This window comes from Panthera onca, chromosome B1 (genome assembly GCF_046562875.1).
Source record: "Panthera onca isolate mPanOnc1 chromosome B1, mPanOnc1 haplotype 2, whole genome shotgun sequence".
NCBI lineage: Eukaryota > Metazoa > Chordata > Mammalia > Carnivora > Felidae > Panthera > Panthera onca.
In genome coordinates this window covers 105,959,407-105,985,605 of record NC_138342.1, presented here as the reverse complement: position 1 = coordinate 105,985,605, position 26,199 = coordinate 105,959,407, and the positions used below count along the sequence as shown (strand labels likewise).

At 34.4% G+C, this 26,199-nt stretch overlaps 1 protein-coding gene across 1 annotated transcript in view; it reads right to left on the bottom strand.

Annotated features, from left to right (window-relative positions):
• Nucleotides 1-26,199, bottom strand: part of FAT4 (FAT atypical cadherin 4) — a 180,762-nt gene that overhangs the window by 90,036 nt on the left and 64,527 nt on the right. The window contains exon 2 of the mRNA XM_060654229.3: nucleotides 13,983-14,114. Within this exon, the coding sequence (XP_060510212.3) occupies nucleotides 13,983-14,114 (132 nt within the window). The remainder of the gene's footprint in view (nucleotides 1-13,982; nucleotides 14,115-26,199) is intronic.

Below are 26,199 nucleotides of genomic sequence, written 5' to 3'. Positions count from 1 at the left end.
ATGACACTACTACTAATCGCATGACCAGAGGATTTGCTAAAGGCTTGCTCTGTGCCAGGCACTGTGACAGCATTATGTACGCATTATCTCACTTCAGTTCATGACTCCATGAGGTGCCATTTCACAAATGAAGACAGTGGGTTCTGAGATGCTAGGTAACTTACAGAGCCACACTGCATCAGTTAGCATGGATTTCAAATCCAACTCTGCCTGACTCTGAGCTCATGATCATTCTGATTCAGTATGAGAAGGTAATTAAATGAGGCAAGTACTAAATGGGGGAGGCTTTAAATAACCACTGTAAGAACCAAGTTGATTTCTTTAAGGAAGATAATAATGGAGAATGTATATGGACTGAACTGGGGTTTGTAGAATGGTTTCCTTTTTTTTTTTTTTTTGTAAAGCAAAGTCCAAGGGAATATTTGAGTTTAAGCAAAAGTGCAGAAGAAAGGAAAATGATGTGTTTGGCTTACTCATTGTTAAACAGTTTGTTAGAGGAAAGAGTTTAAATGAAGAATAGAAGAAGGTCAAACCAAACTCTTGGTTTGGTTATGGGTATATTTTGGAGAATCTCAACTGCAACACAAATTGGTTTGAATTTTATGGCCAAGAAAACACTAATCTTGGCTTAACTGGAAGCAATCTTTCAAGGCTGTTGATAATGTAGGAGGGACTAGAGTGGGAAGAGGCCAGAGAAGGGAAAGAGTGAGGAGAGTTTGGGCCCAAAGGACTGGGGCTTCATTTCCTCAAGGTGAAACCTTCTACAATCTATATGGTTTGAAGTTCCAGGTCCATGTTCTGTAAAATGAGAGCGGGTGATTTCTTGTGTTCTCTTAGACCTTTGAGCTGTGACCCTCAAAACATGAAATCTAAACTAGAAAGTTAGTAGGGGACATGAAAAGGTTGAGAAAAACGGTACATTCATTCAGTGTTCACTAAGTGCTAAACACTGCCCTAAGCACATCACTTGATGGGCACTCACTGAGTTTAAAGGGAAGGTTTCAAGAAAGATTAGATATTAGCAAAGTCAAAAATAAAGAAGTTTAGAAGAATTAAAATTAAAGAACCCTTGTGGACTTGATGATGGGGAATGCCGACCTCCTAGTATTTTAAAATATATTCTACATATATTATTTCAAAACATATTTGGTAATACAGTATTTTAAAACATATATTGTATATAAACTTGACAGTACAATGTTGAAATTATAAGCAGTTTGATTTAGATATTTCTTAAATATATTATAATTAAAATACTACATTGAATATTATATACTGCACTGGATGAGATTTGATGTTTTTGGTGTTGAATCTCTGCTCCACCTTGGTCCTTATACTTAGCCTCAATGAGCCGATGTTTCTTTACTTGGACAATCAGAATAATAACATTACCTGCCCCATAGGGCTACTGTGAAGATTAAATGAGTTAATACATGTAAAACACCTAGAATGATCCTTCAGAAAGCATATAACAGTGATAGCTGTTATCTTTATTCCTGTTTTTATATAATGGATTAAGTTCATTTGATGACTGAGATTCCTGTAAATGAATACTTTAAATGAAAATACAACTGAGTTGCTATATATTGCAGGGAAAAAATATGTTTTCTCATTTCCTATAATACATACATGTTAAGTTTTGACACTGACTTATAGTGTCGGAATTGTTGACTTCAAACAATTACTTTTTTACTTAAATATACTTACATAAAATAAATATGTTTTTTACAATTATTAAGCTCTAGAAATTTATTTATCAAAATATCCGGGATAAGAACTCCCAAGAAGGATATCGGGAAAACCTGAAATTTAGGATTTGTAGACTAGAAGTCTGCCATGCTGGGAGACCACAGCACCCACGGTTTCCATACATCTTTTCCTCCACAGATTAGATGTGTTTTATCCTTCATTACCAAACACCTAAGGGTATGATTTCTATAAGTCAAAGACAAAAATACTCTTTCAAAATACATGTTCAGTGGGATTGGCTATATTTTTCTACTGCATTCTTCAAGCCAATCTTAAAATTTAGTAAAGTGAATGCCTCAAAGCACGTTTTAATTTGGTAACGGAATAGCTGAGTTTAACACAAAACCACATGTATCTTGTATATTCAGGTGTACATGGAGTATCTAATGTATTTATTATAATTATATGGTTTAACAAAAACATTCAAATAAGAATTTTAGACTTCTAATCTGACCACATTCTGTACTATTTATTCTGTTTCACTAAGAGTTCCATTATTCTAGTAAAGCAATCCAGGTATGAAAACAGCCACATTCAATTCTTACCTATTAAAATGGTAAGTGTTTGGAAATTAGGGGAAAGCAAAGAAAAAAAAAAACAACTTAAAGCTATTACACAAATGGTTTGAAATTTAGATATGTCCTGTATATATAGTGACAGTCATAATTAATACTCCTAAAGTTAAGATAATTCTTATGAACAGAAACAAAGGCATCAAAATATGTTGATACAACAATCTTTTTATATTCAAAATCAGCTGATGCAGTGAATTAATAGCTCTAGTGAATGTCTGAAAATGTCTGGCCAAGAGTAATGACTTAATTAGGTCTTTTGAAAAGTCTATTTAATATCTAAAATATGCAGTATCAGCAATACCACAAGAAACAAATATCGTATTTCAGTTGCTGTGCAGTGGAAATAATGCTGGTTGAAAACATGCTACTCTCCTGAGGAACCACAGAGACAAAAGCACGTGGAAGGAATTCTAAAAGTAAATAGCTATAAATTGCAAATGCATTTTACAACCTTAAGTAGTATTTTCAAAAACAAGTATGGTACTCTGAAACAAAGCTTGAGTATCCTGGCCCATTACAAGCATAATAATTCTGTTTATAAAAGGAAACAAGAGACTGACAAAGTCATGTGCTTCTGAAAGATGTGTATCTTGGTCCAACATATGTTTCAAATGATATTTAAATTAAGTTCAACATGTACATGTTGCTTCCTAAAACTGATTCCTTTACCCAGGCATTATTCTCCAGTGCCCGACTAGAGTTTCTCTAACATACTAATACTTAGATGTTTGATTTAGTCATTAAGGAATTGTGTATAAATAATAATTTATTGACACATAGTTTGCTAATAACTTACATAATATTAGTGTTTTAAATAATTCTATTGATCTTTTAAAACCAATTCACTGGATAATTGTGCAATAATTTAATGCTGACTGCAAAGCTAACTAAAAGAAATCCCTTGCATTAAATATTGAATTCTATTCATACTAGAAGAAGAAAAAAACAGCCATGATTTGGTGAGAGAAAACACTTCAAATACATATATATATTTTTTTTCAAATTCAACTAAGAGGTAAAAAGCTGAGGATAGAGTAGAAAATAGAATGAAGGTTTATCTAAAAGCATTAATATTAATTTTTTGCAAGCCACTCAAAAAAGGAAACAACCAGATCCTGAATGCCATAGAAAGCTGAGGTATCCATTCCAGCTGGCATAGGGCCAAAGAAATTTTGATTCCTCATGTCATGAGTTGACAGAGTCAGCAATCATTTAAAGGCTCCTAAAAATTTTTAAGAAAAAACATATTCAAGAAGGAAAGCAACCTCATGAGCTTAATCCTTAAAAACATAATAGTCCAAGAGCAGTTTTACAGAAATATCTTCCTTTCTTTTAAAGTTGTAGGTAAACCTCCTTCCTCCCTCCCATCTTCTCCTGCCTTTCCCTCCCCCCGCCCCCATCAAGAGATTTGATTACAAAGTACTTGGTGATTTTTATGCCTTCAGGCATAAAACTCAACCTCCATTTCTCTTTTCTGTACAACCTTACACTTTCCTGTCCCTTTAACTCCACACCTTGCCTCACCCCAAATGCACTTCTTACTTATCCTAGATATCATCATTTTACATTTCAGTAGCTTTTAATACTAGGATGTCTAAGTGATAACACCTACATAGTTACTTACATTTTTTTTTACTTAAAAAACAAGCTCAATAGAATAAAACAAAGTGCATTAAAATAATTTTGACATAAATACCTAAAGACATAAGGACCTTCCCAGCTTTCCTCAGATCTCACTGTAAATATAAACATCTCAAAAGATAAACTTGAAGGCAAGTATGCATGCACGTGCACACACAGCAAAGCTAGATGGAGAAAAATAAACAGGCAGGCAGCACTTTATTTGTAGTAAACCTTATTTGTCATAACTTGAAAAAACAGAGGGGCATATAAAATTATAATACTATGAACATCATAGTATTGTTGTCTCTTTCAAATAATCAGTTCTTAAGAGAATAGCATATCCCATTAGAATATTTTTTATCATAATTAACATGATTATTGCTTCACTCTTTGAATAAACCACTTAAAATATAGGAAGTTTATCTCATTCCTATTGAAAGAATAACCAATAAGAGTCATTACAGTTACAATTATTTAATGTGAATTGTCTTAAAAAATTTATTAATGTTTATTCACTTTTGAGAGAGAGAGACAGAGTGCGAGTCAGGGAGAGAGAGGGAGACATAGAATCTGAAGCAGGCTCCAGGCTCTGAACTGTCAGCACAGAGCAAGACGCAGAGCTCAAACCCACGAACCATGAGATCATGACCTGAGCCAAGGTCTGACATTTAACCTACTGAGACAACAGGCACCCCACGGGTGCTTTTTTTTTTAATGTTTTTCTTTTTCTTTTTTATTTTGTTTGATTCTTCACATATTTTTTTTCTTTTTTGGTTTTTATTTAAATTCCAGTTAGTTAACATACAGTGTAATATTAGTTTCAGGTGTACAATTCAGTGATTCAACACTTCCACAGAATACCCAGTGCTAATCACAATACGTGCCTCCTAAATTCCCATCACCTGTTTAACCCATCCTCCCACCTACCTCCCCTCTGGTAGCCATCAGTTTGTTCTCTACAGTTAAGAGTCTGTTTCTTGGTTTTCCTTCCTCTTGTTTTTCCCTATGATTATTTTTTGTTTGTTTCTTAATTCCACATATAACTGAAATCATATGGTGTTTGTCTTTCTCTGACTGACTTATTTTGCTTAGTGTAATACTCTCTTGCTCTACCTATGTCATTGCAAATGGCAAGGTTTCATTCTTTTTATGGCTGGCTAATATTCCATTGTGTATGTATGTACACACACACACACACATCTTCTTTGTCCATTCATCAGTTGATGGACATTTGGGGTCTTTCCATAATTTGACTATTGTTGATAATGCTGCTATAAACATTGGGAGGCATGTATCCCTTTGAATTAGTCTTTTTGTATTCTTTGGGTAAATAGCTACTAGTGCAATTGCTGGATCATAGGTTTACTACTTTTCTAAATAAAAGTTAATCAAATTTTATGAATTGAGCTAGCCAAATATATATTATCAATGAAGAGTTTTAAGAAAATGAAGTATTTACTAAATAATAGCTGATATATCATAGCTATAAATAATAATATAGTCACATAACTTTTAAGGTAGCTGGAATTAGGAAAGAAAAATTCTTAATTGTTAAAAAGGATATAGCAGGCCCAAAATAGAGTCCCTTGTGCTAAGCCCTATGTTAACAAACCAAGACTTAATACTTAATCTATTTGCAGTTTCAACTCCTTGAGGAATTTAACTTTTAACCAGTCAACATGGAATTACCTGGTCAGGGCTAGTGAGATAATCCACCCAATAGACCCTTTCTGCTCCCCTCAGGAAGGTGACCTTGCCTAAAACAATACATTTGCTAATAATTTCCTGGCCTTCTCTTGGCCAGTCTGCAGTAACATCTGATTGCTGCTGGCATGTTAGGAGGCACATGTTTGTCTTGTTTTGTGTAGATAAAAGTTATTGTTAACAGGGATCTCAGAGGCCAAAAAGCTGCAAAAATTGGTGGGCATGGGTCAAGCACTTAAAAGCTATTTATTGTATATGCTTACCACCTAAATCAAAGACTCGTCTGTTAGAATAAGTTGGTCATGGAATGAGTTAGAAGGACACTAAGCCATCTGCTAATCTCAAGCAAATTTCCATGCAATGAGGTACACTGTAAAACACTGCACAGTCACCAACCCAGAGCCACATCCCCTTTAGGTATTAGTTTGGCTCCGAGAGACCCAAAAGCTTAGCTGAAAAAAGTAATTATAATAAAGTGGGATGTCTAAAATCTAAAGAGTTTCTGCTACTTTCCGGCACACCTGTTTATTTTATGTCTAAGAACTATGATCCTGGAAGAAATAACCATCTACAAAAATAGCAAAATCCTCTTAAGCTTGTTTTGTGTTCTGAGAACTTGGCTTGGTATCTGTCACTCTGGGAGCCCCAAGATATGGTGGGGCAGATAAGTGGGTCACACCCAATTAGCCAGCTAGATATGGCTGGACAAAAAAATGTGGGTTAAACCCCCTTTGCAGCTAGGGTCCCGGCAAACTGCTGCCAGCCCTCGAAGTAATTATAACCTAGAATTACAGTGGCCATTATGAGGAATGTTCCAATTAGGTAAGATCATTTAAGAAGTGTGTTTAAAAGCTAAGACTCCCAAATCAAAGAAACAGAATGGAATACCTATTTAATTGGCATACAAAAAACCTCCAAAAGTCTCCAAATTCCAAAATAGCTTCATTAAAAGATTTGTTGCAAAAGGTTAATGAAAAATTCAAGATACAAAAGGTACCTAAAAACAAAACAAAGCGACAACAACAAAAATAAGGTTGATGTAAGTCTCACTGCTTCCCTCTATTCTCCTTTATTTGAGTACTCATTCTAGTAATCCTGTGTCTGAATTCCCTCAAGCAAAAGCAAAAGTATGCCAAGTTAATGACCCTAAAGACACCACATGTCTACTCTTGAAGGAGGGCTCTTTGCTAATGGGGATCTCCCAAAGTTGATGGAACTCTGAGGGATTTTCTGGTAAACTGCTGTTTTTCTCTTAAACAGCCAAGGGAAAACCTAAATTAAAATAATGAAAAACCTTGCCAAATTCTGGTAAAATGCTACAGATGGATCCTGGAAAAACTGGTGGAAGCCAGCTAAGAGTAAGAATTCTTGCCAGAGTCAGCTCTCCCAGATCTCTGTCTGTAGTGCCCAGTATAAGGAGGAAAACAAAATATCTTATGCATCCTCTTCGGGGATGCCTCTTCATTCCCAGGGGTTATTCAATACTGCCAGAAATATTTACTGTTTGTTCCAGCTAAAAACTACAAAGTAGTTCTGTGGTCAGAAATTGGCCAAATTGTAGGGCCTGAAAGAACTTTTTTTAGGCCTTCTCCCCTACACTAAAATAAAACTATGAATCCAGAAGGAAAGAAAACCCTTCTAAAGCCCTTGTAAAAGAATTTATGGGTAAATCAACCTATGATGTCATTTAAGTTGCAATCCAATTCTTTGAAGAATTGAGAGCAACTGTCCTTATCTCACAAATCTTTGCAGAACTAAAAATGTAGCTCTAGAGACAGTTGAAGGTTCACTTACTCTTTTTAACCCATCCCAAAGAATCCCCTATTTATCTTAAACTCTCATTTTCACTGTGCCTTTGACATGTAAGTGTTAATGTATAAACTTTGGGGAGGTAATTCTTATCAGAATAAAAAAGGGAGAGAAGGTCATTTAGATTTTGAACTAATGGGAAATTTTAAGTATATAGAAGCTATAATGTGTCTTTTTCTCTATATTTGTGTGAGTATATATGTATAATATATATTAAACTTAATTTTAATAATACCATCTGGGAGTAGAGAATTCCACCACCTTTACCTCCAGATAGTATTATTAAAATTAGTTTGTGAACAAAGCTATATTTCTTTGACTTAAGCAAATATGTGCTTATACAAATTTAATATTCATAAAGAATTCAAAAATACAATGAAAACTGACTCAAATGCTTTTCAAATCCATGTGATCTAGGAAAATATTCAGTAATAAAGCTAATTCAAGTTTGTTGGTTAATTAAAATATACAGGTCCTTAGACTTTTCAACATTGAATATAATACAGTCATGCAAATTTTATTTTACTTGGATTTATTAATCAAATAAGGTCATGTTATCTGCCTTATAAAATTTGTCAGCAATAAAAATAACTTGTCATGATGAAATTTTCATCAGTAATCTAAATGTAATTGTTAAGAAATGGTAAATAAAATAGATATAAGTAGTATAAAAAGTTTTAGGTAATTTTTTTAGTTTCCTCAAATCGTTTTGGTAACCTGAAACCTTAAAGTTTTACTTGGTTAAGTTAAATGATGAGTCAAGTTATATTCGTTGAATATCCAGATCATTTCCAAATAAGGCAAAATACTAAAACATTAGTTATTGAACATGAGCTTATCCACTTTCAGCTTCCTTTTACAGAGAAACTAAAGATAATTAGGTCTATTAGTGAACATGTTTATGCTGTGTTGAGAAATTTTCTGAGGAAGTACATGTTTCTAGAAATTATAAAAAGTGTAAATCTGCTAAACCATAGAATGCTAATCTAAAAGACAGTTTATAATTGCTTACTTCTTAGTTTTCATTAGAAATCAAAGACTTCTAAGCATTATAAATTCTAATATATGTAACTAAAACTACTAAAAACAAGAGAAAGGAATTTCATGTGTGATCAACACTGGTTAAGATTGGAATGAATTTAATTAAGCAACTGAGTTCTAATATCAAAAGTAAGCTGGTGCAAAATTAAAATTTTGTTTTCTGGGGGCATCTGGGTGACTCAGTTCGTTAAGCATCTAATTCTTGGTTTCAGCTCAGGTCATGATCTCACAGTTTCATGAGTTCAAGCTCCCTGTTGGGCTCACTGACAGTGAGGAGACTGCTTAGGATTCTCTATCTCCCTCTCTTCTGCTCCATCCCCCACTTGTGCTGTATCTCTCAAAATAAATAAATAAACTTTAAAAAAAAGAATTTTGTTTCCTGTCTGTTAAAAAGACAAAATTTTCTTGGTCCAGTGGTCTATTCTTGATAAGTGATTATAAAAAGAATTTTCCTTACTGTTCAAAGTAACATGCCTAAAAAAAACAAGAATTCTATGTTCTGTCAAAATAATTTCCCATGTTGTTTTTATCAAGTTTTTGGTTACTGAAACCTAGGACTCTCAATATTAAAAGAATTAAATTTTTTTCAGAACCATGAGGTCTTCTATATTTGCTTATGAAGTCTTCAATTGTCACTGGTTAAATAAATAACTGAATATTATTTCATAGTGACACATAGTCTTAATTGCCCAAGTATCTTAAAACCTTTTTGATATTTTTTGACAAACTTCCCCGAAATAAAATTCTAAACAAAGTCTTTTTGACCTTGAATTACTTTGGGATTTTCAAGAGGGTCCCTGAAATATCTCAAAAGATACAATCTCTCTCCTTATAAAAATATATTAAAGTAATTAAGTTTAATTGATATGTTAAATTATTGTCAAATAAGAAATAATACTAAAGAATTTTTAATGCTATATTTGTATAGATATATGTTATAAGTGTTCCAGAAATAATATAAAATTCCTGGAAATATAATATGTCTTGGAATGTTTTCAGTCATAATGCTAGTTATTATATTAAAATTACATTTAATATTTTACACATAGAAATAAGCATATTTCTTTGTGAATTACATTGTAGTGACCTCTCACCAGATTTTAATCACAGCCATTTTTAAGTCTTTTGTGATTTATAGACAGTTATTTCATTCTGATGCTTTGGCAAAAGTGTTTAATTTTTAAGAAGACTTGTGGAAAGTATTCTAAAATACTGATTTCTGATAAATTTAAAATAAAAAAAAAAATGGGTAAGAATTTCCAGAGCTAATGAAAAAAAAAACTAGATTCAATTAGAACAAGTATTAATTACATGGAACTGAATGAACTAAGGAGGATGATCATAATTCTTCATGACTTTTGTTTAAAACATTGCCAGTTCTTTAGTGTTTTGTTTTAATAGATATAAGAAAACTTTTTTCTTTTCTTTAATTTTCTTATTTTGCTTTTCTTTTTTACTATGGCCTAGAGCAGATTGGTAAAGTATACCTTTGTAAATAAAGATGAAACGTCTGCTTTTTCTCCCTACCTGATCTCTCCAGAATTCAGAAACTATTTTTCTGGCAATATAATTGTTTCATGCAATATTGTTATTTGTTTGCATAAATTCAATGAGGATCCATTCTCTTTTAACAGGACATAATTGGAAATAGTCATAATAGGAAATAGTCTAGTCAAGGCTTTTACTAGAATGTCATATTTGAGAGAGATGTGTGTAGATTCAGATATGATCAGTTTTAAGGAACTAGGTTGACTTTATGGAGTCAAGATATCCCCTTGGAAAATTATCTTTGTACCTTGCTTCCAAGGTTTCAGCAAATTAATCTTAAAAAAGATCTTATATGGTCAGAGCACCTGTGTGGCTCAGTTGGTTAAGTATCTGACTCTTGATTTTGGCTTGGGTCATGATCTCATGGTTTGTGAGTTTGAGCCCTGCATTGGGCTCTGCGTTGACCTGCTTGGGATTATTTCTCTCTCTCTCTCTCTCTCTCTCTCTGCCCCTCCCCAACTGGTGTGAACTCTCTCTCTCTCTCTCTCAAAATAAATAAATAAATTTTAAAAAGAATAGCTTATATGGGCAACCGCTATTTTGGTTGCACTTATGTAAATAATCATAAATAATGCACTTATGTAAATATGCAAACAAATTAGTTTTACTTCAATTATCTTTTAAAAATGGGAGTAACTGTAGAAAGAAAAATATGTTTGCATTTTTGTAGATATTGGATTCTAGATTCTATTGGATTAGATTCTAGACTATTAATTGTGTTTGAGGTTTTGTTATACACATGTAAATACTAGATCCTGCATTGTAGCTTCCTCAAATATCTGGCTACAATTTACCAAAGTAACATTTCCAATTCTCTCTCATCCTTCTGATTTAGACTTGTTAAGAAATGAGACTTCCCTTCAAACTCCTTGGGAAAGACTGTATCAGGTCCTTCTCACTACCCAGATGGCAGCCACACTCCAGGGACTTGCAGATAAATAACTCACATTAAAGAAAACTCCACTTGACAACTGGTCTTGCGCAAATGCAGGAGACCTCCAAAGTCAAATTGACTAGGAAGAGAAATAGCCAACATCAAGGTAGATGGCTTCTTCCCAAGATGCCAGATCAAGACTTCACATTCCAACTAAACATAAAACTCTCTTTTTTTCTTTCATTTAATCTGACATTAGCCTAGAAAAATAATGCCATCATCAGTATTTCACAGGCCATTGCTAAGGAAGGGAGACTTTGCCTCTTAGGCTGCTGGATTTGTCATTAAAAGCTCCTCTGTGTCCATTATTGTCCATTAACAGTGTCACCTTATCAAGAATGGTTTATGCCCCTATAATATCTGTCTTTTCTCTATGGTGGTTATCATTCTCCTTGGACCTATGAATGCCTAAGTAGCTGGTGCATAGCCAGGCAATGACTCTTAGGTTATCTAACTGTGTTCCTAACTATCCACAAAGACACTTCACTGGTCAGCTCCCCTAGATTTATACTGTTGAGCTGGAAAGGAACTACCAGAAAGAATTAATGATTCAGGATTCACTTCTTTTTGCAGGGCCATACTTCCCTGGTTGGGAGCAAATATAAATGAGGCTGTGATTAGAAACCTTTCCCTGACTCTTGAAAGTACTATACAGTCTGCAAAGACAATAGCTGCCCAACAAAAGTCCTTAGACTCTCTGAACAAAGTTGGTCCCTTGAATATTTTTTAGCTGAGCAAAGTCTGTGCTGTGGCTAATATCATCTGCTGCACACTTTTGGAGAAATGGAAACTCAGTTACATAAAATCACTGAGCAAGACACTTGCCTCTTAGAAAGGTGACTCCTTCAGCAGGGTCTTTCTTTTACTTATTTAATTTTGATTGGCTTGGTTTTGGGGACCAAGCTATGAAGTAATTTCTAAACATTAGAAATTATCTTGCATGTAATAATCATAGTAATCTCCCTGGCACATTGTATTCTCTGAAGAGTTTTAAATGCATGTTTGGCACTGCTAGTAACCAAGCAAATGATCTCTCTAAGTAAGACTGGAACATCAGAAAAGGAATGAAGAGAATGAACAACTTAAAATTATAACCTGAAGTCATGGGCTTCACAGAGATTAAGCAAAAAAAAAAAAAAAAAAAAAAAAAAAAAAAGTGTCATGACCTATGAATGCCACACAGAGGACTGACAAAAGCTGTAGGAACAACTGAGTGGGATCTGTGAGTGGTGCTGATGCCTTAAATTTTGATCATATTTTGCAGTTAACTGAGAGTCGAATCAAAAGAAAGGAATTGGTAGAAAGGAGACAGCTGTCCCAAAATGGAGTTGCTTATGCTAAATCTCATGGCAATGAACTGAGACTGTAATACTTAATCTAACTGCAGTTTCAACTTCCCTAGAAATGTAACTTTTACCAAGTCCAAATGGAATTACCTAGTCATTCTCCTTGGACCTCACTGGTGAGGTAATAGGAGCAATAGATCCCTCTGTTCCCTTTAGGAAGGTGACCTTGCTCAAAACAATGCATCCATTGCTAAGAATTTCATTTTTCCACCCCATTCAGCCTTTAAAAACTTTTTCTTTTCTACAGCTTGTTGGAGTTCCTTTCTCCTGCTAGATGAGACACTGCCTGATTCATGAATCATTGAATGAAGCCAATTTAATTCTAATTTTACTTGTTGAGTTTTTGTTGTTTAACATTTTATAAAATTGAGTAGAATATACTGAACTTAAAACACCAAATCTTTTTAAATAGAAAACTACAATTATCTAAATATTTATGCTTTTTTTTTTGCTTACTTTTCCTTAGATTTTGGCAAAATTTATAAAGAAACTACATCATTACATTTCTCTATTAGCTGTTAAATTAGTCTCTTTTTTATTTATTAACCTTTTAAAGTTAAAGAAATAAATTTATGGAGATCTTACTCTTAGATCAAAAATCAAGTTTGAAGATACTTCTGAAGTTTAATTGAGGGCAAAAAAAATTGAATACTCTGGTTTGTGTTGGGGTTAGCTCAAGGTGAAAGGTGATACTGGTGTCTGGGAAGGTTATCTCTCTTTCCACAACACCATCACATTAATCAATTTCTTTACCTAGCAAGAAGGAGAAAGCAAGCAATGGGCTTTTTTCACAGGAAAAAGATAAATTACAAATTTTATAAGTTGTTATGCCATTTGGAGCATGGTAATTAACTAGCTAAACTTGAAATATAAATATAGAAGACAGTAATCTAAATTGTGTTCCCAAATTTTACATTTACTACTAGATAAGAAATTTCTGTTTATTAACAGATTTGAAAAATCGTTAGCTTGCCTAGATAATTTCTTTAAAATGTATAAGGCTATTATTAAATCGTATATTTTGTTTTATAGATATATGCAAATTAAGTGAAACACTACATAATAGTGTTTTTTAAATGTTTTAATTTTAAATAATCAGCTTTTTGACAAATACAAATAAAAGTTCAATCCTTAGCTGCTAGGATAGCAAATTGGAATGATAAAGGCATAAAAAATATGGCTGTTTGATATTTTTACTATTTGTGAAATTAAAATAATTTGGCTAAGAAATCTAAAGTGCAACCAGAAACTAACTGAAAAATGAATTACTGATGAAAGGAAAATTACCTCCTGGTAGTCTCTATCTTAGCCTTCTTATATCACATTTCAACAATTAATATTCTTTGAAAAAGAGTACACGATGCTTAACCTTAATTATTAGGTATTAAAAATGGTCAATAGGGGCGCCTGGGTGGCTCAGTCGGTTAAGTATCTGTTTTCTGCTCAGGTCATGATCTCACAGGTCGTGAGTTCGAGCCCCGTGTTGGGCTCTGTGCTGACAGCTCTCTGCCCCTCCTCTGCTCACGCTCTGTCTCTCTCTCTCAAAAATAAATAAACATTTAAAAAAACTTTAAAAAAGTGGTCAATATATAGTAGAAACTTGGTAGGTCACTGGGATATTAGATTTCAAAATGAATTCAGGCTCTGAGTTACCTCATCAGCATCCATGGCTGTCAGTTGCATAATCTTAGAGCCATCTCCGATGTTCTCCTCCACAGTAAGGTCCAGCATGTCTGTTGGAAATACTGGTGGATTATCATTAATATCTTGAAGCGTTATTTCAACCTACAAGGAGAGAAATAAATAGCGCATGAAAGCCCCACATGTCTTCAAGGTGCTAATTAAAATGTATACTAAGAGCCCACTAGCTAGGTAGGCCTTCCAAAAAGAACAGAATTTTTATATAGAACATCCAAACAACGAAAATACCCTAGAGAAAGCTATGAAATCCTTATAAAAAATATAAAATCCAAGTAAAACTCATTTCAAAGGGTTGCCTTGGAGTTTATACTAGAAAAGGCCCACTGATCAACTGCTGATTTAATCCCAATTTGTGCACCACTGAAGAACTGCCCAGACTTTGGACCGTCTGCCATTCAACCATGAAATGTCGCCTGACACAAATGAGGTGTAGAATTTCCTCCTGAAATGTTTATATATTGGCAATGTCTGGGGGAAACAAAGAAGTTCACATTTTGTTTTAAGAAACCCTCAGCACTTTCCCCTTTAAAATCAACTCCCAACCTGTGGGGAAGAAAAATACACTCATCTTCTTTTCTTTCCCTTTCCACTACTGCCAGCACTTTTTAATGTGACTAAAGCTAAATAATCATTCCTTTCTGATGTCGTGTTTATGTAGATGGCAAATATTAACAGCTTTGTTTGAAAGATCCTAGTCAGAGTTATTTGTTTCCCTCTCTAGGAAAAAATTGTTTAGAAGCAAAGACTTGTGAAGTCTAAATAATAGCTTCAAACCATGTGTTTTCTCTTTTGAGCTAGGTGCTAAAAGCTGAATATCTGATAAGTAAGGGAAGACAGCTGCTAATAAAACTGCAAGTTTCCCCAGTTGGGTCACAAAATTAAGTCATGGAGAAAAATCCATCCATCCATTTAGCTCGGATATAACCAAGGCATTTTTCTCATGGGATGAAATGTCATCTTTTATAGTTCCACGGTAAAAACTCCATCAGATCTAAGAGTGATGGAGACGAATATGAAGAGAGAGAAGAGAGCAAAAGAATTTTGATTTTTTTTTTTTCTGGGAAGAGGTAGAGATGGGGTAGACGGAGACTGTCCTTATTCTCCGAAAAGGAATGAATGGGTAATAGAGCAGAGCTAGATGAATAAATGGATGAGCAAATGATAAAAATAACTCCCTCCCCAAGAAACAATATACAAATTAAGTAGTAGAGAATTATTATGCCTCTAGTCGCACCTTTTAATAGGAGAGTTTTGATCGTAACAAATGGCTCAAATTAGTCCAGGGTATTGTTGAAACAGGCAGTCTCAGTGGTTAGAAATGTGGCACTTCTAGTTTGGGCTCACATCATACTCTATACCACTTCCTTTAAAGAAAAGGTCCACAGTATGTACAACTGCAGCCAAGGTCCAACTGCCTTGCACATTTGTAAATAACCTGGATTTTCAAATTAGAAAAACTGAAATTCAGATTCGGGCTCCCCAACTTATTAGTTAGTTGGATAAACCTGAGTGCTTAATTTATCTGGGTCTCAGTCTCCTCATCTTAAAACTGAGATAATACTATATGTCTTAGAGCATTTTATGATGACTAGACTTCAATGAAGCCAGCAAAATGCTTAGGCCAGAGGGAAGTAGTTAATAAGAAATTAATCTTGGGGCACCTGGGTGGCTCAGTTGGTTAAGCAAACAACTCACGGTTTCAGTTCAGGTCATGATCTCACAGTTCATGAGTTTGAGTCCTGCATCCAGCTCCACACCAGCACCGTGGAGCCTGCTTAGGATTCTCTCCTCCGCCTCTCTGCCCCTCCCCTGATGCAATGTGCTCTCTCTCTCTCTCTCTCTCAAAATAAATAAATCAAGCTTAAAAATATTTTTGAAAAAGTTATTCTTGGTTTTCAAGTTGTGACCACAGACCTCAGAGTTCTGTAGAGCTAAGGAGAGACTTTGAGAAATTGACTTAATAAATCAGAATTTCAGGTCCTAAAAGCCAAATTCAAAAAATACAAGTTACTGTTCATCTCTGAAACATATTGAATATGTACAAAGTTTTCATGTAGGAAGAGCTTTGACATACATATGCATATATGTATTTCAAAAGCCTGAAAATGTGAATTTAAGAATAAATGACCCAATGGTCATCCAAAAACATAATCATCAATGTTCTTTAGAAATTAATAATTATCTTCACATTATATGTGTGCACAGTACTCAAAATACTGTAGGAAAATAAACGAAGAATAAGAGGTTACTAACCAAAATACCTCATAACTTAACTCTGACTTTTTAGCTTAATAGAATTTTTTTCAATTCTAAATTGTCTTTCATCTATAATATTATGACTGAATCTAATTGTAAACCAAGATGCCAACCTTGTGTATGATTGTGTGTGTGTGTGTGTGTGTGTGAGAGAGAGAGAGAGAGAGAGAGGGAGAGAGAGAGAGAGAGTTTTCTAAGTGTATTTGTGCGAGAATGTGCATATATGAGTGTATGTTTATGTAAGTGTATATGAGTGTGTGTGTGTGTGTGTGTGTGTGTGTGTGTGTGTGTGTTTAGGGAAGAACACTAAACTGAGAGTAAGGATAATCCATATTGGCACCAATTAAATATGACATCAAAGATGCATCAGGAAACAGTACCATGCACTAGAAGCATGTTGGGTATTCCAGAAAGGTACCTTACTCATTACACTCATTATAAATGGTGAGTGCATAAATTGAACACCTTTCTATATTTTAATAGTTATTACAAAATAACTAACATATGTGCAAGACATAGTTTTAAATTATACATGTACACACACACACACACACATTTTTAAAAATCTTCGAAAGAGCCTTTGAGGAAAATACTACTATCTTCTCATTAGAGAAATTAGAGTTAAAGAGGTTAACTAATTACCCAATGACACAGAGCTAGCACATAAGTTTTCTCTACTGTTAGACAAACCTGTCTCTCTCATGTGTAGGTGTGTATGTTCAGTAAACACAATGAATCATATTTGAAAAGTATGTCACAGCTATACAAATACATTTTCATAAATGTGCATATTATTTATATCTGGAATCTGAATCACTTACATATGAACTAACTAGCCATATAATCTTGGGTCAGCCAACAAATCTCTCTCTGTCAAATTTTAAGAAGAAATAAGACTGTATTACTGATTCCTATATACAGCTCTAGAAGTCTTTGATCATGCATGCTCTATGAAATTTTGTCCAACTCAATCATTTCAGGTAAAGAAAGACCTATCGCTTCTTGGCCTTTTGGCTAAGATCAAGTGCAGGTAAAGAAAGACCTTTCCCATTTTACTAGAAAGAATAAATTTAGTTCAATATTAATGAGTTCAAAATTAAACATTTCTGAATATATCTATAATCAGCCAATTATAAAAACAGATTTAGAACATTTCATCATTGTATTCTGATATATGCAATGGTTATTTTTTGGATATCACATAGCACCCATTTAATAAGTCAGGCTATCGTTTTTCCTAAAATCAGTGTCAGCTTGCTAACCAAAAAGGTAAGACCTCCATATTTCTTTCTCAGGCTGGGGGGTGGAAATATGGATATTTCTCTTAATTGTCCAGTATCTCTTTGCTATTCCACAATACCTTAGATATTCCTAAAAAGCTTTTGGCATGGTTTTTCTAAGCTCTCTCAATAGCCTGGGGTAATGATTTATGTAGAAAGAGAGGTATGAACTCCTTAGCTCAGGTAGGTCTTTTCCTGCAATCCATTCACTTTTCCTGATCCCTTGTAGCATGTTTCTACCAACCAAGAATTTCAGGACTATGAACCCTGCTTGCCTATGAGATTGTCACTGATTCCAGTATTTATCCATTCTATATTTTAAAACCTATCACATAACAGACATATGTTAGTCACTAGAAATACAGAAGAAAACAAGACAGATCACATCTCTTGCAGGGAAGAAGTAGAGTTTGATAATAGAAATATGTACAAATAGAAACATTTATAGTTATCCCTGGGAAAACACACTGTTGGTATCTTGATTCCAAAAGGTTTATCTCCCACATCTAGGATAATTCTTTGAGCTGTCTGCCATCTTGCCCTTGGCAGTTACCATCCTTCTGATGACTCCAAACTCTAACACGTGCTTGGCTCACTCTTGGGTCTGCCACCAACCTAAGAGTCTTGCCTTCTTTGGACTAAGATTCAATAAAATTTGTTTTGAAATGTTATTATACAAAACACAGGAATCAAAAATTAAAAGTTTACAGAAGATATTGGGAAACAAGATTGAAGACTTTATAATTTTTAAAAACTTCTTTCTGTGCAAACCAGATCACTTTAATAGTAGACAGTGACTATTAGTGGTTTATTTTATTTTAAAATTCTGAGATTTTAAAATATTGTTCCTAAGCTAAAAAACATGCTTATATCTTTTTTCCCCAAAGTTTATTGTTTTGTTTTGAGAGAGAGAACACAGACAGAGAGGGACAGAGAGAGAGAGTGAGAGAGAGAATCCCAAGCAGGCTCTGAGCTGTCACTGCAGAGCTCCAGCCAGGGCTTAATCTCATGAACTGTGAGATCAGGACCTGAGCTGAAATCAAGATCTGGTCACTTGATGCGCCTGGGTGGCTCCGTCAGTTAAGTGTCCAACTTTGGCTCAGGTCATGATCTTGCTGTTAATGGGTTTGAGCCCCACATCAGGCTTCATGCTGACAGCTCGGAGCCTGGAGCCTGCTTCAGATTCTGTCTCTCCCTCTCTCTCTGTCCCTCCCCCACTCACTCTCTGTCTCTCTATTTCAAAAATAAATCAACACTAAAAAAAATTAAATAAAAAAAAAGAGTTGGTCGCTTAACCATCTGAGCCACCCAGGCACCCCAAAAACATGTGTATGTTAAAAAATACATTCCATTCTCTTAAAAGACAAACCAAGAACTACTGCACAGAAGCTAGTATTTGCCCCTTTAGTGTTTACATTTATCCTTACATTTGTTTAAACCTGAAACAATCAAAATAATTGCATTAAATATTCATTTTGAAAAATAAAATGAAGGAAAATAAAATAAAATAATAAAGTAAAATAAAATAAAATAAAATAAAATAAAATAAAATAAAATAAGACCACATTTTGAACTCAGAAAATTCCCTTCACAAGTAGCCATATTTAAAATAAAAACAAAACAAAAACTTATAACAGCTTCGATAATTTAAGTCCAGGTGGTATGTTCAAGGTATGTATTATGAAAGTTTGTGAAAATTTATCCTTAATGATTAAAGAAACATTACACCAGGAAGATAAGGCACTTGCATATTTTATGCCTGCCTATCAAATGCTGACCTTTGTGCTTAGATAGCTGGTGTTTCAGAAACATATGTGGTTTCACCTGCTACAATTACAAGGGCAGTTGTAACTTTATGGTTGACTTCTTCATAACAAAACATCAGCTGCAGCTAATGGTTGAACCATAGGTATTGTCTTCTGACACCACCTCTGTTCAACCATTTAAAGTCCTTCAGAATAGTGACTTTCTTGGTTGAGACACCTGATCCTTAGGAGCGAAACCCTGGTAAATGGATGATTATATTCAGAAACAAAAACATGACTGAGATTAAGGGGACTAATGACCAATTAATTTAAAAATAGCCTGCCTTTTGGTAGCTTAATAAAGTTAAAACTTATATAAAAATATGGCTTTAAGTATTGTCACCAAACTTCTTTATGCTAAAGGAAGAGACCTTGATAATTCAGCTTGCTGAATAAATAGGTACTTAAAAACAAACAAACAAAAAAAACTTACTGTGTAAAGAGCTGCTATGAAATGAGTACAATGGTTTCCTCTGATTTTTTTTTCTGTAGTATGCAGGCTATAATTTTATTGTACAGTGCATCAAGAATAATATTATATCTTGGGGATTCATTTTTAAGTTTTTAAGTGAATAAATCAGCATACAACTACATAATCAACGGGTAATCATTAATTAGCAATATCAATTATCAAATCATTACATATGTGGGGATATAACTACAAAACATGCCATTTCACTGATTCAAAATGGTATTATGAAGATAATATGTTACGGTCAAGGCTAAGGAATTGATTAAAATAGCAAGGTCCTTTATGAACTGATTCTCCAGTTAAATCAATAATTTCACTGAGGTCACTATATCAACAACAATTAAATTTTTTTTTCTTCAATTCATAACTTCTTGCAAGCTAAATAAAGTGGTTATTAATGAATCAGGATGAAAACATAAAACATTTTTTTCAATTCAAAACCTTCCTTCAACCTACATAAAATGGTTCTTTGTAAATAAGAATGAAAAACAATCTTTTTTTTTTTCCTTTTGGGAAGTTGTAGAGTTCATAGTTCACTAAAAGTTCAGAAATCCACTTATTTGCAAGTAGATGTGTTAAAATTTTAGGAGGAATATTAAATATCATCATGGCTCTCTCCTTTATTTTATAGAGAATCAAAAGTAAGGCATTGAAATAGTAACTCATTTATCTAAGCAAAACAAGGTCAGCCTGCTAATTGTAGCCCAGTGATTCTTCCAGAGACCTGTGGAGAGAGCCAGAATCAGAATGCAGACTGAATATGCCTTAGACCAAAGCTTCTAATCTGTGCACGAAGACAGTGATCTTTCAAACAAAATATGCATTTGACAAATATAAGAAAATGACTTTGAAGAAATTAATACATGATTGTCTACAAGTACTATTTAATCCACATTTTTTTAATTTTTAAGTTTCTTCATATTTACAGTAAGGGAAAATATTCTGGGAAGGTTTGTTTTATCAATGCCACTGAAACTATTGATCATTGAGCAGAAAGATGGTGGGTATATATTACAAGTAAAGAAACTAGCTAAATTCTCTATAGATATCAGCAAAAGTTACTGTTGTTAAAATGTCTACAAAGAATTTGTTTCTTTTTCTTAAAAGATGCAATCATAAATATTCATTTCCAGAAATGACTAAAATCTAAATTGTTAGTGAGATGGACACTATAAAGTACACAAAACTATAAAACAGTAAAAGAAGATGTATCAAGGAAAATAGTACTTGATTACTTGTTTTTTAGTGACAAAATATTTACATTATTGTCTTTTAATCTATGTGGGACTGACACCCCAAAATTAAACTCCTCAAGTAATACTGTTACCTAGATAGCATAAACCCTGACAAAGCATTGTACCAAAAATAATACTTAGAGATCACATATAAGACTTCCAAAGATATTATGATAATACCATAAAGACTGCATTTCAATACACCTTTTAATTAACAGTTCTGCCAAAAAATATTATTTTAATAATCGTACTTTGTTGCTCTGATTTCTTTAATAAATGTGTGTATTAAAGAAATTGGTCATTGAAAAATCTCTTCATGTCACCAAAGATCATTTATATTGCTCAGATTAGTGTCTTTTAAACTGAGCTTTTGGGAGCAAGAATTATCTTGCTCATTTTCCATTCTTACACCTTACCCATGCCTAACAATTATCTAAGTTTTTTTTACATTTTTATTAGAGTACTAAGTTCAGCATATTTAATGAAATAGGTATACTACTGGTATATGAAAGTGTATTGATCAAAGTTGTCTTCTATCTCAGTGATTTTTGGAACCAATCCAATCCTATTGATTTCCTTGTTCATTAACATTTTTTTTAATGTTTATTCATCTTTGAGAGAAAGAAACAGAGTATGAGCAGGGGAGGGACAGAGAGAGAGGGAGACAAAGGATCCGAAGCAAGCTCCAGACTCTGAGCTGTCAGCACAGAACCTGACACGGGGCTTGAACACACACACCATGAGATCATGACCCGAGCCGAAGTCGGAGGCTTCACCAACTGAGCCACCTGAGCATCCCCCAATTGATTTCCTAGTTCTTTTATGACTGTCATGCCATTATGTGTAAATTTTATGATATGAAATCCTATGGCATGATAATTCAATAACTTCACATTCAGGATGATAAAATTAAAGGAGCCTCAGACAGACATCTCATGTATGTTTTGTTCAAAAAATCTCCCAGCTGGGAGGCTGGAATGTAAAATTTAATCCATGTTCATCACTACTTTAGAAATGCTACACTGAACGCCACACAAGTCATAAGTAAACATGAAAGGGTAACTAAAAGCTCATTCAAATGTGCATTACCCTTAATAGGTTATTATAATGTCACTCAAATAACACTTCACTAAATGATGTCCTAGTTTATATTATGTAGGTGCTACCTAAATTCACTGGGGAAAGAAGTCTAATCTTACACTCCAAACAATTTTTATTTCATCAGAGTGAAACAAGATGCTGAGACCTACCACTTAATTTTCTGTAGGCTCAAGTGAGGAGTTGAAATTGAAAGCAAATTAACCAAGCTGAAATCCACACCACGACCAGTACAGCCATCACGCCTGGCCTGTCACTTCCTTTGACCCTGAAAAGGAAAACTCCACCTTTCCTGCCTGAGATGAGGCTGTGTGTGGAGTAGGAGTTTGCTCTCAGTGCAGTGACAGGCTCGGTGCTGAGGGACAACTTGCTGTCACCGCATCAGGGTGGTGTGTGGAAAGGAATATTCTGGGACTTGATATTAAACATGGGACTTGAGCACAGCATTCATTAGAGGAAAAACATCAGGATAAAAATATCAAAACCATGGCTCAAGTCAATAATCAAATATGTATTTTAAATGTTTGGCAATAGTTTCACATGTTCTGTCTTCAGTTGAAACCAAATACTACATGATTCATTTAATTCAATGGGATTGACACATTTTGCATGCTGCACAGGCTTCGAATAACAAAGTTTTATTTAGTAAATTTATGACAAAGTCTATACTGAGATTATATAGCAGAAGTTCTAATTAAATTGCAGCAGGAAGTTTGACATTCTACATTCATTTTCTTGCTGAACTAACCACATAATTTCATTTGGTAGAACATATACCTACGCCTTTTTATTTTTTTCAATCTATTTATTTTGTGTGCCCGCGCACATGCACGAGCCGGGGAGGGACAGAGAGAGAATCCCAAGATGACTTTGCACTATCAGCGCAGGCCCCAACCTGGGACCTGCCCTCATGAACCATGAGATCATGACCTGAGCTGAAATTAAGAGTCAGACAGATTAACCAACTGAGCTACCCAGATGCCCCTATCTACGCCTACTTAAAATTTCAAGTTCAGAGCAAAATTCAGTAATCAGGAAAGAGAAAACTCAACATGCACTTGTAACTATCACTCATGGGGTTAAACTCTAAGTACTTTCATTTCTTAACAACAATAAAAAGCTGTATTGCCATGAAAGGATGGTGCCAGGTTTGTTGAGTTCCTTCAGTTTGATTCTTCATTTCTTTCCCTATTTTGGGGTGACCACTGGGAATTCTGCTGCCATGAGCCTGGGTGAAAATGTCTCACTACATGCAGAACACTTCATCATGTTGCAGAGCCAAACTCTATTATGGTTTGCAACTGACTCATATTTTAGTTATGAGAAGGCCCTAGCAAAGAACAGTTTACATTTAAAAGTCCTAAATGTCCGGAATGTAATGTTTGGACTATGTAGGTATGCAAGGTCTAATCATATTCTGTGAACAATGTTTTTAGGTAGTTATTTATTTATAACGCATAATCGACCAAATTCAAAACAGTCTGTGGGAGCTGTAACAACAGCATATTCTCTCATCTTGATGGTATTTCTAAACTTTGGAAACTGAAATCTGCAAGGAAAAGGGAGAAATCAAAGTTTGGAGAAAAGACCTATGATTCCCTGCCATGAAAGATTGGCAGGGGCTAGGTGTGACCTTTTAGGGAAACCTGGCAAAGCCACCTCCCTCAGCATGTACAAGTGAACCACAAACTCTTGAGGACACAGGTCTGTTGCAGCCCCAAACTCTACTGAAGTTTCAGAAACCATCAGAAAGTAAATCTATGTATTTATGTATAGTTTCTCTTTAGAATGACAAAAAATTGAAAAAACTATTGCATTTACTAGAAGATAAAAACCCTCATGTTACCTAATACATACTAAATACTTTTTTACTATGTTGTTTTACAGAAAACACTTTAGTAAAACAAACGTGATGTAATGACAATATTTGAGGAAATGACACTTAATGTGGGAATTAAAAGACTCTTCTTTTTGGAATTGTAGGCCAGCAAATATTTTGTCATTTTAAACTTTATCCCTTAAATTTAAATTATGTGTATATTTAGATACTTGTGTGTTTATTTCACACAAATTAGTACTGTTTCTATTCCATGTTTTCTGGAATATGAGGAAAGAAGGAAGCATGCACATTTTAGATTCTTTTTAGTTTACTTTTAAAAGCAAAGTAAAAATAAACATAATGAGTTTTAAAACAAAGCATATTTCTCATATAAGCTACATGTATGTAACTGTGACCAATTATATTTCTCAAACAAAAGCAATTACATTAATCTCTCATCGCTAAAACTCTTCTAGCAGTCAGCAGCATATGTTCCTGGGATTTCAATGCATTTCTAACTAGGAAAGAAATCTGTATGAGTAACAGGCAGGCTTGGAGAGTAGCCAGAAATGACAAGAATGGCTAGAAGTGCGGACAAGACATAGTTAACTCCATTCTTGAAACAAAATGCTTTCCATAACTCTATAAATGTGTGGTGACATAATAGAAAGCTAGTTTTGTTGTGCTTTCAATATTGTTCAAATTAGAACCAAATAAGGATTTCTTTTAAGGCAGAGGCAATCATGTGTAACCACTTCAACTTTTCCTGAAATCAATACCGCATAATTTCAGAATTTTAACAGATTCTTAAGAACGCCCAAAAGTAAATGCAGAATAAAAGATCAAGTTAAAATATGTGCGGTTGCATATGAAACTTATGGAAATTTTTATACTATCCTTCAAAACAAACACCCTGCAAAAGCATCCTGTAGTACACTTTTCAATAGATGTGACTCTGAATGTGGTAGACATACATCAAAAGGGAAATGTCATATAAAACAAATAAAAATATTCCACTGTTTTTTTCTTAACTTTTGTTTTTGTCCCCAGTAGATAGATATCAAATCTTATAAAATATAAATCACGTCTGTTCAGACTGCTGAAAAACAGAAAAGTAGTTTGATTTATATTAATGATACAAGCCATGGTAGATTGAATCACTGATCCTGATTCTTCACCCCTCCCTATAAGCGACTTCACAGCCCCTTCCATTAAAGGTGGGCTTTCTCTCCCTGCTTCTTGGTTTTGAGATCATCCACAATGATCAATTGTTTTGGTCAATGGAATATTTAAAATTTGAAACATGTTTGCTCTCTTGTAACTCTGTCATGGTCACTAGAAAACAATATGTCCCTGCTAGTCCATGAGTACCAGAAGGAAAACAACGTACATTGGGTTGAGAAGTCTCAGCTGAGACACTTGGAGAGTCTGAAGCAGAGCTTCCCAGCCGAGCCCAGCCTAGATCAGCCCAACTGTAGCCAACCTTCAGGTGCACAAGAATAAATGTGTATTGCTGTAAGCCTTTGAGATTTTGTGGCTTCTTATTATGCAGCATTATTGTGTCAAAAGTTAACAAATACCTAAGTCAAAACCATGAATTCATTGGAGCGCCTGGGTGGCTCAGTTGGTTATGCATCCAACTCTTGATTTGGGCTCAGGTAATGATCTTGTGGTCTGTGAGATCAAGCCCTGAGTCATGTCAGGCTCTGCACTAACAGCACAGAGCCTACTTGATATTCTCTCTCCCTCTCTCTCTCTCTGCCTCTCCCCAACCTGAGCATGTACATGTTCTATCTCTCTCACTCTCAAAATAAATAAATAAACATGAAAAAGCCCTATGTATTTCTTAATTTAATATTTTATTTAATCTTCATGTTATAAATAATGGATTCTGTTTAAAAGGCAAAAAAAGAAAAAATAGATTATATACACTAATAACTGTCTGTGATATACCTTATATTATGAGATAATTTTTATTGATACGAACCTATTAATAATTTTTCTTATCCTTTAAAACTTCTCATTCTCACTTCACATGTCATACCCTCATCTTTTAGAAGGGCAACTTAGGGGTGCCTGGGTGGCTCAGTCGGTTAAGCGTCTGACTTCAGCTCAGGTCATGATTTCACACCTCACAGGTTTGAGCCCCGCATCAGGCTCTGTGCTGACAGCTCAGAGCCTGGAGCCTGCATTGGATTCTGTGT